The following is a 15,407-nucleotide window of genomic DNA, read 5'->3' on the forward strand; positions in this document are numbered from 1 at the left end:
ATTTTTCTTGCTAATAGTATTTGAGATAAATAAAATTATCGATACAGTTTTTTTTTTGAGAAATATAATCAATACAGTTTGTAATTATTTTTCAAAGTAAATATATATAATTTAGACTGAAATTATAAAGTGATATTTTTTATGTAACAAAAAAGAGTTAGAATGACATTTATTATGTAAAAGAGAGAATGTAATATTGTGACGGTTTCTATATTTACCACTACAAAGTATATAATAATCCAAAGTTAAGAAAGAAAGAGTATATAATAATCAGCTTATAACTCTATACTAAAATATTCTAACTAAAGTCATTTAGATATATATCATTGTTCTTTCAACATATGATAATTTTTTTTTTTTGAGAAAAAATGATAAATATCATTGTTACATTTTAAGGTCTTGAATATACTTCCAAGTTGAGGAAACTCAAAATTCACACAAGCACCGATAATTGAGGCGATAAGATTAGTGGTAGGTTATATATAAATGACTATATGAGGTCGTAGTTAAGAGGCAAAAATATCCGCCGACGGCGACATGGCTCCACAATGAAAACTTCTATTATCTACTATTAATCATTTTTTTGAAACTAATCTACTATTAATCATCCGAACAAAAAGTTTGTTTCTTCACACGGATTTTATTACAAGTAACTAGTAACTCCAAGTGAATACAAATACCTGTGCGTTTATAAAAATTAAGTTTCAAATAAGGTCATCAACGGTAGGAAACGAAGAAAGGGAATAACTCCTGAAATGGTTTCGCGGGAGGTAAGTACAACTAAGTACCACAACAATTTTAAAAGCGCTCTTATTATATTTCACATATCTTTAGTTCATATATAGATTTTAAATGCGATTTACCAGATCGAGACACAGACATATAGTACTGAGATATACGATATATAAGTGAGAGTGTAAGCTATTGTAAATGGTCGAAAATTTAAAAAAAAAGTGCTGCTTGATATCTGATCATAAGCCATTATTAATCAAATTTAACAAATTTACACGTCGAATATTTGTTTCAAACATCTACATATAGCATTAATAACATCAACATATTTTTATATATACATCGATCACTCTGCATGTTACTCTGAGGATTTCACTATTTCTTTCACCATTTTCAGTGTAATTACACTGTTTCTAGTGCTGAAGTCTGAACTGAAATTTACTTATATATTTCATTGTGGTGAGTCTGGTGGCATTCAAAGTCCAACGAGAAAGGTAGAATCCAACGACTGAGGTGAACATACTAAGTTTAATAATATAACATTTTATATATGCATATGAATCGACGAGCATAAACAGTACGCTCCAACAAACTCAGTGTTTATAGTTTGTTGAAAAGTAGAAAGAACATAACTTCTTGTCATTCTAATAAATATAGTGTAGGGATATGTAGACATAGATGTCAACATTTAATACAAGAAGACAATGACGTACAAGTAACTATATAATTTGCATGGAATCAGAATTGGACGGTGCAATTGATGTTTTTGTTTTTGGTCTTAAAATCTAAATGTAAATTCTGCTTTCCATACCTTTTGGTGTTGTTTGTTTGCATTCTGAAATTCATTCTATTAATTCATTTCATATATTTCCTTTTAGGCGTTATTATTTATATAAAAATCACTTTTATATATTAAATTTATAGATGAGTTAGTTCGTAATTCGTACGGTAGTGGTAGTCTGGTAGCATCTTTTTCGACCATTTATTTCATCCATAATCGAGTAGATTATTGTTTCTTAGCGATTTTACCTATCCACAGAAAAATAAAAAGAATGACGTATATGGTTTCTACATCACTACATAAGCTAGGTATTTCCTTAAAGTCATAAAGATGAGAGTACTTGATATGCTGAGAATTTGGTATGTTTGAAGGCAATATGTGCATGGCACATGCAATGTATTCGTGATATATATTTGTAAATATACCTATTTAGACGGTGGAAATTTAGAAAATCATGACTACTATATTATAAAGATCGATGTTGACTTGCATCTTTGTTGTCTTGATCAAATATGTGAGTCATTGTAAATATATAATTAAACCATTTTCCTAGAAACTCAAATTTTAAGTTTTTAGTATTCTTATAATATTGATTTGGTATGTGACCCCATAACTTTAAAATGAATTCAATCCAGACACTTCGCAATCTGAATCCGAATATACAAACTAATCCAACTTTAACTATATAAAAGGAAAATGGCGTATGAATTGAAATGAATCGAATTCTATTAAATCTACTTTATGATAACGTCTTTTTCTTTATACTACTTTATCAAAGTTTCAAAGTGCATGACCCAAAAAACCAGAATCACGTAGCTATCTTGAAATTTCAATAGAACATCTTTTAGAAAAAAAGTATTTAGATTTTAAAAGTTGCATCATATGGCACTTGTATTAGAGGGAAAGTATCCTTTGAGAAGTAAAAAATAGCTCAATGACTGCACCCAAATTGAAGGAAGATCTCTACATTAACAACAGATGGTGTGAGTTCTTCTGGTACTGGAGAAATTTGCGTTTCACTTGCACAGAGTGCAGCAACCACACTTGCACGTTCACGTCGCCTTCTCGTCGACGAGACACACACGAGGGATAGACAGTACAGTTGTCATCAGGTAAGGCTTAAAACTAGTGTCTTGTCTTGTAGCTAGAACCTCATGCTTCAGAGTTTCAACCATTTTGATTCACCTTCACCAAACTGTCGGCGGAGATTCATCGTTTGATGCAATTCAATGGATTTGTTTACTCGAAGTACTTTGGATTTGGGTATTGTAACCTTTTAAATATTTATATAACAATTTAACTGCATTATTAAAGAAAATGCTTCGCTGTTATATCTATACGTTGGCTTACAAAAGGGAGACACACAAATCTTCTTAGTCATATAAAAAAATTCATTCAAGTTTTATTTTATAAAAGATAGTGCTTGTTTTTAGTAGCTTCTTTCCACCTTCCAGATGACTCCAAAAATCGATGTCGTTCCCATAAAATTCCATTTGAAAATTCTCGCAGATGTATATATTTTAAATATATTTTTGGTCTACTATTATTTCCGTGTTGCGGAGATTTGTACTTTTTTGTTTGTTTATTTTCATTTTGTGATAGTGCATCTATTTCAGAATTCAGACAAAGTAAAAATTGGTTTCATCAGTTTAAAAATTTGATCTTTAAACGTTATGATTTATTGAGAAGTTATGTAATCCATAAATAATTACGTATTATGGAATATTGTGTGTGTCTTATTAATGTCGAATATGAACTCCTTATATAGGGAATTATAAGATGGACTACTAATGGGCCAAAACCTAGTAAGTATCTTTTGGATAAACATCCACCTGAACCAGTCGGTTCATAACACTTCCCCTGGATGTTGAATCCATCTTGAGTTCGCCAGATACCAAATCCTTTTGGGTTCGTGATACACTTTACCAATTTACCAATTACTTGGTGTTGCCTCATTAAAACCTTACCAGGAAAACCCAATGGGACAAAACCATGGTGAAGGAAAAAGAGTACAACATGTATCACTTCCCCTGATTTGTACCTCCGTATATGATCTTGAGGTTGGCGCATGGGTAGACTGGTGGGAACTCCATGGACGCCAAGTTTTTGAGCTGGTCTTATAATGTGCACGTCCTGGACTGATAGGAAGGCCTCATGGACGTGGTGCTGTTGTAGACATGGTGAAGAAGCAGGTTGACATGTCTTTGGTTGGACTCGTACTTCTTCATATTTGTTTTCCAACGTGTGCATACTGCTTGTTTGAGAACTATCCATGTATGGATCCAATGTTATAACCTGTATCATAATCAAAAATAAAACCAAGCAAACACATCTTTGGGTTTGGTTAGTATAAAATAATCTCAAACATAATAAAAGGATATTTCAATCCTGTCCCATTGCCTTTATATTTGGACATAGCTTAAGCTTAGTTCAAAGCTCATGTTCATATGTGTATAACAAATACATCAAGGTAAGGCGCCAATGGCACCTTTGACAAGAGACATGTATGGTTTTATTTCCAATGCCTCATGGTCTGATCATTAACAACATATATGATCATACTGCACTTTGAAATTATTTAGATGTATAGTATTAAGTTTAGACTTAACTATGATTTCACTTGTGAATATTTACATCTGGATGTGCCTTGAGTCTTTATAGATTAAGGACATATGTCTTTGTCCAATCTAGGATCAAAGGATCCGTGACCAATCTTAGATGGTCTTATGACCATGTTTGTCCTTAGGACAAAGTGGGTCAGTACTTGGACCGAGTGAAAACCATTCGACCATGGGTCTTACATTGGCTTGTATCCAGACTAAGGTACAACTTCTTTGTCCTTCTTATGACCTAATGAGTTTATGTCCGGATCTAGGGACTATGGGACTATGTTACCATACAATGGGGCTAGCCATATTTATATAGTAAACATTTAGATTCAATGAACCTTATAGACTTCACACAATGGTTCATGCCTAATGTTTTGTCATCTTTTATATATGCCTTATTGATGCAGAAGGATTTCATCTCTAAGTATATTTAAGATACTTACTTTGTAATCCCAAACAATCTTTGTTTGTCCCAAACTTAATCTTTCCCAAAACATTCATTTCAATGCTTTCTTTAGATAGTCTTTTGGGAAGTGTCTATAGAGGTTCCTAGGATATTTTTAGATCATTATCATACACTTATACACTTTAGTTCTCGAGAACTTGTTGCATTTGGCAACTCAATATCCTCTGAGACTTTCATTTCTATTCATTATCCAGTGGACTTATTCATAGTCGGTTTTTACATCCTTTAAACCGAAAATCTAATATCTTTTCTTATGGCCAGACTTACTAGGAATCTAATCGTTTGTTGCATCCACCACAAGGAGTATGTCTCCTTTATAATTGATTCCTGGTCTTTGTGAGATCCTTGTGCATATGGTCGTGCCTTATACTTGGCTATCTCACCATGTTTGATTTCTTTTACTCACAAAGAATCATTCCTGTCCAACTGGTTTTCTGTCTAGAGGTGTCCGAACTATAGGACCAAAACCTCTCTTTCTTTATGAACTTAACTCCACGTCTCCTTATCCATTTGATCTTAATCTCTTGTTGAATGCATTCATCTATGGACGTGGGTTTATGATCCTCATTAATAATCTCATGTGCTACATTGCATGCATAGTATATAATTAATCTCGAGCTCGTTTGTTCCTTTGAGTCCTAGACATGACTTAACTCTTTGAGGTTTCATTGTAGCCTTTAATACCCTGAAGCTTGGCGTCCCAAGCATCATTAGGTACCTTAGGTACAACCATATCTTATGGTTTCCTCATCCGTGGCCACGGCTTTTAGGTTTGTCCATCTTTGGATCGACTATGTCTAGGAGTCCCTCATCCACGGTTTCATTTGCACCTTTCTATATTTATACGAGGGATCTTATCTTTGGAATTCATTGGTCTATCATGTTTTCAAAACATGTTTTAGACTTGGTAGCAACCTGATTGTGTTCTTCTTGAACATCAAACGAATTTGGTGCATTTATAGCTGGTATAGATGACTTAGTCATTCTATTCGGGTCATTGGAATCTGGCAATTGTTTAAGCTAGCTTTTGTATACTCTTCTGGACTTTCTAAGTTTCATTCTCTAGTCTGAGGATCTTGCCAATATCAGGATGTATGATTCCATGTAATCTCATTTTATCCAGCTTATTCTTTTCTCCCCTTGATGTTGGATGTTCGGATTCACTGAGGTGATTATCCTTGTACCTGGCCTTTAATCATCCGTGGTTGGCTCAAGGTTCTTATGAACGTGGGGAACTTATATCAAGTCATATCCAACATCTATTCCCATCCTCTCATCTTATATTTCTGTGGTGGAGCGATAGAATTTATAAGTGGCACTTCTTTATGTGCTAAGATGAGGTGTGGCTGGCCTTTGACCCGTTTCAATCAATGGGATGGGTATCAATATTCATTTATGTGTGTGTATGTCCATGTAGAATAAAATGTGGGTTTTATTCTTATCCTTCCCCCATGGACATATCATTCATTCTTAAAATACTTTTAGAATGTGAATCATGTAAAGATATGTAGCCTTTTTAGGCGATTTTTCTTTCTGTTCTTGTCCTTTCATTGTGAATATTCGTGTCCATATTGAGTCATGAAATGTTTTCTACATTCTCCATGATCATATAATGTTTATCAAACCCTTTGGGACGTGAGCACTTTAATCTATATTCACTTGGACGTTTTGAAGTAACATGTTTTCCTTTATCCTTAGTTTTAATCCGAATGGGATAAGTCTATCTTTATTCTTGTGAACTTTTTTGATGTATCAATATTGTGTATGTCCATGTTACATGAAATGATTAACACTTACCCCCATGGACATATCATATTTGGATACTTTTAGCGTGAGTTAACTTAGCTTTTACCATTATACAATCTTCTTTGGGCGGTTTCTATTTAAGGAAACACTTTGTTTCTTTTGCCCATGGATTCATTATGAAACTGTCCATTCATCAATTCTTAAGTCTTTCACTTATAAGAATGATTATTGTACACGTCCTCTCTTTGTGTACATAGCCTCAAATGTGAATACAATGCACACGATCTCTATATTGTACACGTCCTCTCTTTGTGTACCTTTGAGGCAATTGGATATTTGGTCGTGGATTTTGTGTCTTAAGATGTCTGTGGTTTGATCCACTGTACATCATAAGGGTATCCACATGAATGAACGTTTTGTTTATGATATAAAAACTTTCATTTATTGATTCTTTCAAAGATAGCAACCAAAGGAAGTGAATAATGTTTAAAGGAAAATAATAAGGTATGAAATAACTAAGTAAGAACACTAAGGGCTTGATGTCGAGTCATCATGGTGATCTATTCTCTTATGCTTTGTTGGATCATCCTTTCTTGTGATCCATACGATCACACTTGTCATGATCCATGGGAACATCTTTGACAATTTTCCTTCATCTTTCCGAACCATCTTAGCTTTTCTTTTAAAGCTTTGCTGATAAAGAGTAGCTAGATACTTAGGAGTTCTGCATCTCTTAGCCAAATGGTTGTCCATTCCACAATTATTGCACAACTTAGACCATCCCCCATGTCCATATCCTCTCTTGACACGGTTGGTTTCTAGATCAGCCCTTTCGGCTGGTAGTGCATAAGCTGGTGGTAATGGAGTTGGCCTCGTAAACTCTCTTTCACTACTGTTCATTAGCAATTCATGATTTTGCTCAGCTTGCAACAATCTTGCTATTAGAGATGTATAGGTAGTGAAGCTCATTTCTCTGTATTGTTGTAGTAACAATAAGTTGGTAGGGTGAAAGGTGGAATGTCTTTTCCAACATATCTTCATCAGTCACTTCCTCACCACATAGTTTCATTTCGAAAACTATTTTGAGTAGGGCAAAGTTATATTCTCCCACAGTTTTATAGTCTCGGAATCTGAGGTTGATCCATTCTCGTAAAGCTTTGGTATGTATAACCTCTTGGATACAATTTCTATTTTTTAGATCTGTCCAAAGCTTTGAGGGATCATCCGTCAGATATAGACTTTTGAGTTTTTCACAAATATGATGGCGAGTGTTCAGGAGTTCTCTTGCAATGCTATCGTCTGTGATGCATTCACTAAGTTCATCAGACTCAAGTGTGGTTTTAATATCTTGTGCCCATTGCATATATTGCAAGTAGTTTTCTCCTGAGATTATGATGGAGGAAATTCGACATCTAAAATATTTAGTGTTTCTCTAGTTAGATCTTAGTAATATGTTCTAAGGAACTGATTTCAAAAGTTTTCCAGAAAATTCTATAAAATAAAACTTTCTAAAAATGGAAACTTTCTAAAAAAGGAAACTTTCTAGAAATGGAAACTTTCTAAAAATGGAAACTTTCTAAAAATTGAAACTTTCTAGAAATGAAAACTTTCTATCTACCAAATTAGGGTTTATAATATCGATTGGTTTAGGGATTTATAAACTGATTTGGTTTAATGTTTTCACAATTCGGATTTGATTTTTATAAGTTTCATAAACCGGTTTAGATTAGGGTTTAATAATCGATATGGTTTAAAGGGTTTCATAATTCGATTCGGTTTAGGGTTTTATGCAAGTTTTAAATTTCATGAACTTTAGGGTTTGTTTATTAAACAAATTTATTATATCAAATCTAGAAATCTAATGATTCAATCAATCAGGGTATACGAGTTCTCTAGATTTCTAATCTCAATCGATCAAGATATAAACTTAAACATTTCTTTTATGAAATCGGATCTATCAAACAACTAGGGTTTGATGACTTACTTTTAGATCTCGATTTGCTCTTTGGTTCTTTTGGAAATCTCAACCTCAATTGATCTGATTAGATTTGATCCTTTGTTTTCCTTAAACAAATTGATGAAAGGAAGTTAGTAAGATCAAATAATAAATCGGCTATAAACAGACTAGAAAGAGAAGTTAACAGTCTTAGGTTTTCTTTTGACGGCGCGGCTTGTAGATGGCGGTGAGGGCGCGTCTATGATCTGATCGCGGCGCGGTCTGCGGCGCTGGATTCTCCTCGTCCAGATCTTCAAATTGATATGTCGCACGTCTTCTGGATCGTTACGGTTTGGGAGAACGATCGATTTGAAGTTGAATCAAAATTAGGGTTTTTGTGCAATTGACGGCGCGCACTAAAACAGAGATTGGCGGGGCGTCTGAGATCTGATTGACGCGAGGTTTCCGGCTATGGATTCTTCTCTTCAAGATCTTCAAGTTGGTATATCGCACGTCGTTTGGATCGTTATGGTTTGAGAGAACGATCGATTTGAAGTTGCGTCAAAATTAGGGTTCTTGAGCAATTGACGGCACGTACTAAAACAGAGCGTGTCCGCGCGTCGGAGATCGGATCCTCGCGAGGTTAGCGGCGCTGGCTTCGTCTCGTCGAGATCTTCAGATTGATAGGTGGCTCGCCGTCTAGGTCGTTACGGTTAGGGAGATATGACTGTTTTAAGATGCGGCTAGTTTTTAAGGTTTTTGGTGACCTACGAATTTTGCTAGGGTTTTGAGCTTAGCTCGTGCTGATAACGTGTTGTGAATGTGTGTGTCTTATTAATGTCGAATATGAACTCCTTATATAGGGAATTATAAGATGGACTACTAATGGGCCAAAACCTAGTAAGTATCTTTTGGATAAACATCCACCTGAACCAGTCGGTTCATAACAGTGCTTGTTTTTAGTAGCTTCTTTCCACCTTCCAGATGACTCCAAAAATCGATGTCGTTCCCATAAAATTCCATTTGAAAATTCTCGCAGATGTATATATTTTAAATATATTTTTGGTCTACTATTATTTCCGTGTTGCGGAGATTTGTACTTTTTTGTTTGTTTATTTTCATTTTGTGATAGTGCATCTATTTCAGAATTCAGACAAAGTAAAAATTGGTTTCATCAGTTTAAAAATTTGATCTTTAAACGTTATGATTTATTGAGAAGTTATGTAATCCATAAATAATTACGTATTATGGAATATTGATAACTAACTTCAAAATCTCTTTATATAGAACTCCAAATTTTATTTAACCGATAAATAGTTTTTATGTTATTGATTATTGACCTTAAGAACTTTTTATATACAGCTCCAAGTTTCTAATCCTATATAGAAAAAGAAATTACATAATATAGAGATATTATATTCTAATATTTTATTTGTTTAGGATGTGTTAATATCCCAACATTGATAAACTTTATTTTGATAGGATGGGTTGGAAACAGATCAGGTGAAATTGAAGGGGTCATCGATTGGTTCTGAGGGTTCGTCGGAAGGGTCAGGAGAGGCAAAGGAGGAGCCTACCGGTCTGATTGGTGGGAAGGGAGCTTCATGGGTGGAGGTAGCGCAGGAGAAGAAGGTGTTAAAGAAATATGATGTGGAGATATCAAGCAAAGATGGGGTTCACATGGTGGAGATTCCAGATGAGGTTCTGGAGAATCCGACGCCACTATGGGAAGACTTCATTGTTGGAAAGTTCTTGGACCTGGCTCCTCACGTAGCTAAGGTGCACATGGTTCTCAACAAAATATGGAAGTATGGCGACTCAGCTATGAAGGTGGATGTGTATGAGGAAAACCCTACTACTATGAGGTTTAAGGTATCAAATCAGAAAGCAAGGGAGAAGATTCTGCGTCGTGGAATGTGGAACATTGCTGGAGTACCAATGATTGTCACTAAATGGACCCCAAGTTCAGGGGATGACAAGAAGGAGGATGAAGCAATCCCTATGTGGGTGCATCTGGAAAAGGTTCCTTTACATATGTACTCATGGGAAGGTATAAGTTTCTTCACTAGCACGGTTGGTGTTCCGGTAAAACTGCATCCAGAAACCATTGCTTGTACGAACCTTGAGGTGGCTAAGGTGTTCGTCAATGTAGATGTTTCAAAAACGCTGCCAAAGGAAATCAATTTTTCTAAGAATGGGAAGCAGTTTGTAGTAAAGTATTACTACCCATGGCTTCCGGCAAGATGTAATTACTGTGATAAGTGGGGGCATGGAGAAGCGGTCTGTGCAGTGAAGGCAAAAGGGAAGAAGAGGACTGAGAGTACTCCAGTTGTGATATCAAAATCACAGGATAAGAAAGAGGAGATTGATAAAGAGGTGGAAACTGTTAACGTCTGTATTGATGAGGAAGTTGCTGTTGCTAAATCACATGAAGCTAAAAAGGGAACAGTCAATGAAGAAGTCCCAAAGGTTCTACAAGAAGAGGATAAGTGTGTGAGTGTGAAGGATTCAAATGCCTGGTCTCTTGTATCTCCGGGGAAAATAGGCAGACTCTCAGTTAGTTCAAACCAGAAGGAGCAGGGAGTCTTAATATCTGCTTCTAAGTTCTCATTACTGAGCACTGAAGAAGAAAAGGAAGTTGATAAAGAAGATGGTGAAATAATTTCTGAAGAGCAGGTTCTGGATGTTGATGAAACTGAAGAGGAGGAGCTGATAGATAGAAGCTTATTGGATCAGCAAATAAGAGAGGAGGTAAAAGTGGGAAGACGTGGTCGCAAGCCTAAAGCTCTGGATGCAAATCCAGTGAGCACTAGGACTAAGCGACAAAAACATTAACATGTCAAGCTTCTTCTGGAATGTTCGTGGATTCAACAAAAATATTAAGCAATCTGCGGTACAAGAGTGGGTAAGAAGAAACAATATGCAATTTGGATGTATCTTGGAAACTAGGGTGAAGGAGAAAAAGGCTGAGAATATTTTGAAAAAAGTGTTTAAAGATTGGTTCTACTTGACTAATTATGAGCACAGTCAAGGTGGGAGGATTTGGTTTGCTTGGAAGGATGAGGTTTGTGTGACTCCGGTGCTCAAGACGAATCAGTTTATCACTTGTTCTATTGGATTACCAAATCAAGAAGAGTTTTTCTATACCAGTGTTTATGCTAGCAACTCGTTGGAGGAGAGAAAGGAGTTGTGGTCTGACCTTTGTCTTCACAAGGATTCTGTTTTATTCAAAAATAAAGCCTGGATTATTGTTGGTGACTTTAACGAGATTTTGGATGCAACAGAGAGTTCGAGTTTTGAGGATCAGGGAAGGCTTCCGTGTGGTATAAGGGATTTTCAGAAGATGGTTTTGCACTGTAATCTTTCAGATATGGGTTATCAAGGACCTTTATTCACATGGTGCAATAAGAGAGAGGAGGGGATAATCTGCAAAAAGCTTGATCGGGTTTTACTCAATGATGCTGCTTTACTAAGATTTCCAAGTGCTTACTCAGTATTTGAAGCAGGTGGTTGCTCTGACCATATGAGGTGTAAAATTCAGATTCTTCCTCTTTATGAGAAGCTGCGCAGACCTTTTAAGTATGTAAATGCAATTGGTAGACTTCCAAGTTTTCTTCCTATGGTGAGAAGCTATTGGGAATCTACTCAACAGCTTTTCCATTCCACTTCTGCGATGTATAGGTTTTCTAAGAAGTTAAAAATTCTAAAGGCTGCTATCAGAGAATTGGGAAGAGAGCAGTTGGGTAATCTTACAAAAAAAAGCTAAGGAAGCTCATTCTATTCTTTGTGAGAAGCAGGAGATCACTTTGGCCAGACCAAGTAGTACTGCTATTCAAGAGGAAGCAGAGGCTTATGAGAGATGGTTGTATGTTGCTGAGCTTGAAGAAGATCATCTAAAGCAAAGAGCGAAGCTTCACTGGTTGGAGAAAGGTGACCAGAACAACAAGACCTTCCACAATGCTATAAGTTCTCGTCATGCTCAGAATACCATTCGTGAGATTCGGTGTCATGATGGCAGTATTGCTACTTCTCAGTCAGAGATTAAAGCTGAGGCAGAGAGGTTTTTCTCAGAGTTTCTAAACCAGTCTCCGGATGATTATTTAGGCACTTCTACAGATGAATTGCAAGACTTAATGGAGTTTCGGTGTACAGAGGTTGACTGTCATATGCTTGAAGCTGAGGTTTCTGAGGAGGAGATTAGAAAGGTGTTGTTTGAAATGCCTTCAAACAAATCTCCTGGTCCTGATGGATACCCAAGTGAGTTCTTTAAAATTACTTGGCCTATCCTAGCTCATGATTTTACAGTTGCTGTTCAGTCTGTCTTCCGGTTTGGTTTTCTTTCCAAGGGGGTGAATTCAACAATTCTTGCTCTGGTCCCCAAGAAAGTAGACTCAATGGTGATGAGGGATTTCCGACCTATAGCCTGCTGTAATGTTCTTTATAAGGTGGTGTCTAAGATTCTTGCGAACAGGTTGAAGATGATTTTGCCTCGAGTGATTACTGCGAACCAGTCTGCTTTTATTAAAGGCAGGCTTCTTATGGAAAATGTACTTCTTGCTTCGGAACTTGTAAAGGATTATCACAAAGATGGTGTCTCTCCTAGATGTGTGATGAAGATTGATATATCAAAGGCATTCGACTCAGTACAATGGAAGTTTGTGCTTCAGATTCTTGAGGCCTTGGGAGTTCCGGGTAAATTCATTCATTGGATCAATCTTTGTATCTCCACTCCGTCTTTTTCTGTTCAAGTTAACGGAGAACTAGCGGGCTATTTCCAGAGTGCTAGAGGTTTGAGGCAGGGTTGTTCCCTCTCTCCCTACCTGTTTGTTCTGTGTATGAATATCTTATCTCATAAGATTGATAAAGGTATGAGGGAAGGGAAGTTTAATCTGCATCCTCGATGTAAAGCTCTCTCCTTAACCCATCTTTGCTTCGCTGATGATTTAATGGTTTTTGTGGAGGGCACAAAAAATTCGATTGAAGGAGCTTTAGCAGTGTTTGGTGAGTTTGCGAGTTGGTCGGGTCTTAACATTAGCATTGAGAAGTCTACTGTCTTTATGGCGGGAGTAGCAGAAGAGGAGCGTAGTAGAATTTTGAGGAATTTTCCTTTTGCTGAGGGTAAGCTTCCTGTTCGTTATTTGGGTTTGCCTCTAATGACTAAAGTGATGTGTAAGCATGATTATATTCCCCTGATTGAGAGAGTTAGAGGCAAGATCAGTTCTTGGACCTGTAGGTTCCTATCTTATGCGGGTCGGCTTCAGTTGATTACTTCGGTGATTATGAGCATTGTGAATTTTTGGGCTTCAGTTTTTCGTCTCCCAAGTAAGTGTATCAAAGAAATTGAGCAACTTTGTGCTTCGTTTCTTTGGACTGGCCCTGCTCTAAAGTCTACAGGTGCGAAGGTAGCTTGGATTGATGTTACAAAGCCAAAATGGGAAGGTGGGTTGGGGTTGAGGTGCTTGAAAGAAGTCAACAAAGTTTATGGTCTGAAGCTTATTTGGAGAGTTCTATCAGGTGATTCTTTATGGGGTAAGTGGATAAAAAGCTATTTACTCAAGAAGAAGAGTTTTTGGGAAGTAAATTACAAAGACCATGTTGGATCTTGGATGTGGAGGAAGCTTTTGAAGTTGAGAGAAGTGGCTAAGCAGTTTTATATTAAGGAAGTGGGGAATGGTCGCCATACATCTTTTTGGTTTGATAAGTGGTCTGCAAAAGGGATGCTGTTTGATATTCTTGGAAACAGAGGCATTATTAATATGGGTGTGCGTAAGGAAGCTACTTTAGAGGAAGCAGTAATGTGTGTTCGGAGGAGAAGAAAGCACAGAAATATTTTGCTCAATGAGATTGAAGAAGAGCTACGGTGGATAAAGGAGAAGCTGTCTTATAATGTGGAGGATATTGATATGTGGAAAGGGAAGTCAGGTTATAAAAAGAAGTTTTCAACCCATGAAACTTGGAATCTGCTTAGAGAATCAAATAGCAACTGCGCTTGGGCAAAAGGTGTTTGGTTTTCAAAGGCTACTCCTAAGTATTCTTTCATCACGTGGCTTGCTTTGCTAAATCGGTTGGCTACAATGGACAGAGTATCGAAATGGGCCTTGGGAGCTGACACAACCTGTGTTCTTTGTAAGAATGCTGTTGAGTCCAGAAACCACTTGTTCTTTGATTGTGATTATTCTGGGCAGCTTTGGAAATCTCTCACTATGGGCATCCTTCTTACGGATCACTCTAAGAACTGGTCTGTTATTACTTCTCAAATTTCGGACAGTTCAAGAGGTGGGAAAAGTGGGTTTTGTATCAGATATTCTTTTCAGGCTGCTGTCTATGCAATTTGGAGGGAAAGAAATAGGGTGAAGCATGGAGAGAAACCTATGCCTATTGCCATGCTGCAGAAACTGGTTGATAAAGGAGTAAGGAATAAGCTTAGTCTGATGAAAACGGTGAAAGGAGGAGCTATGGTGGATGGTCTGGAGTATTGGTTTAGCACTAGAGTGTAGCTAGGGGTGTCTTTGATTGATTCTTGGTTGGAGGTTTGAAAAGGTTTAGTCCCCTTACTATGGGATTCTTACTCTTTTTCCCCATTAGAGTTTTGTCCCATTTGGGTTTTCTCTAATGTGGGTTTTAACGAGGAGAATCTCATAGCATTTCCAAGCTTGACTTGTTCCACATGGTCAAGCTTGAGGGGGATTTTGCTTTTGTTGAGGTTAAGGGTTGGGTGTTTTCAATTTTGAGTTGTTTTTATCCTTTTTTTTTTCTTGTTTGTGTTTTCAATTATCAAGTATGCACTAGTTTGTAAAAAGGTTTTTTTGATGAATAAAATTTAACATTCATTCAAAAAAAAAAAAAAAAAAAAAAAAAAAGATACGAAAAGGAGGCATCTAGTCTTTTATGATTTAGTATCTGATAAATCGCGCGCAATAATATAATCGATATGCATATAACTAGACCCAACTTTTTTTATACAAAATCGTTTTCTAATAACTTTTTTAGTCTACACATCTTGTTACGTTCAACTTCATGCCTGGATTACCGAGATCCAAATTTATACATTTATACACATAAGCATCCAACTTACGGTTCAAACACTTGTCTTTGACCTATCGTACATTTACGAACTATATTAAAAGTGTTAACTAT

At 36.4% G+C, this 15,407-nt stretch overlaps 2 protein-coding genes across 2 annotated transcripts; both read left to right on the forward strand.

The window, feature by feature from the left end:
- The first annotated feature begins 2,343 nt into the window (after positions 1–2,343).
- LOC108835438 (uncharacterized) lies at positions 2,344–11,479 on the forward strand. The gene is made up of 2 exons (XM_057011252.1): positions 2,344–2,625; positions 9,753–11,479. The coding sequence occupies exon 2, from the start codon at positions 9,951–9,953 to the stop codon at positions 11,103–11,105; it is 1,155 nt and encodes a 384-aa protein (XP_056867232.1). The 5' UTR covers positions 2,344–2,625; positions 9,753–9,950; the 3' UTR covers positions 11,106–11,479.
- Positions 11,107–14,767, forward strand: LOC108858659 (uncharacterized). Its single transcript, XM_056985821.1, has 2 exons — positions 11,107–11,892; positions 12,068–14,767. Exons 1-2 carry the CDS (start codon positions 11,107–11,109, stop codon positions 14,765–14,767), a joined length of 3,486 nt encoding a protein of 1,161 aa, XP_056841801.1.
- Positions 14,768–15,407: the final 640 nt, after the last annotated feature.

Source organism: Raphanus sativus, chromosome 5 (genome assembly GCF_000801105.2).
Source record: "Raphanus sativus cultivar WK10039 chromosome 5, ASM80110v3, whole genome shotgun sequence".
In the NCBI taxonomy this organism is placed as follows: domain Eukaryota; kingdom Viridiplantae; phylum Streptophyta; class Magnoliopsida; order Brassicales; family Brassicaceae; genus Raphanus; species Raphanus sativus.

Coding starts and splice junctions, on each gene's coding strand:
- LOC108835438 (XM_057011252.1), top strand. CDS start 9,951: ATGGTGGAGATTCCAGATGAGGTTCTGGAGAATCCGACGCCACTATGG.
- LOC108858659 (XM_056985821.1), top strand. CDS start 11,107: ATGTCAAGCTTCTTCTGGAATGTTCGTGGATTCAACAAAAATATTAAG. Junction 11,893..12,067: donor TTCCAAGTTTTCTTCCTATG/GTGAGAAGCTAT, acceptor TGTGAGAAGCAG/GAGATCACTTTGGCCAGACC.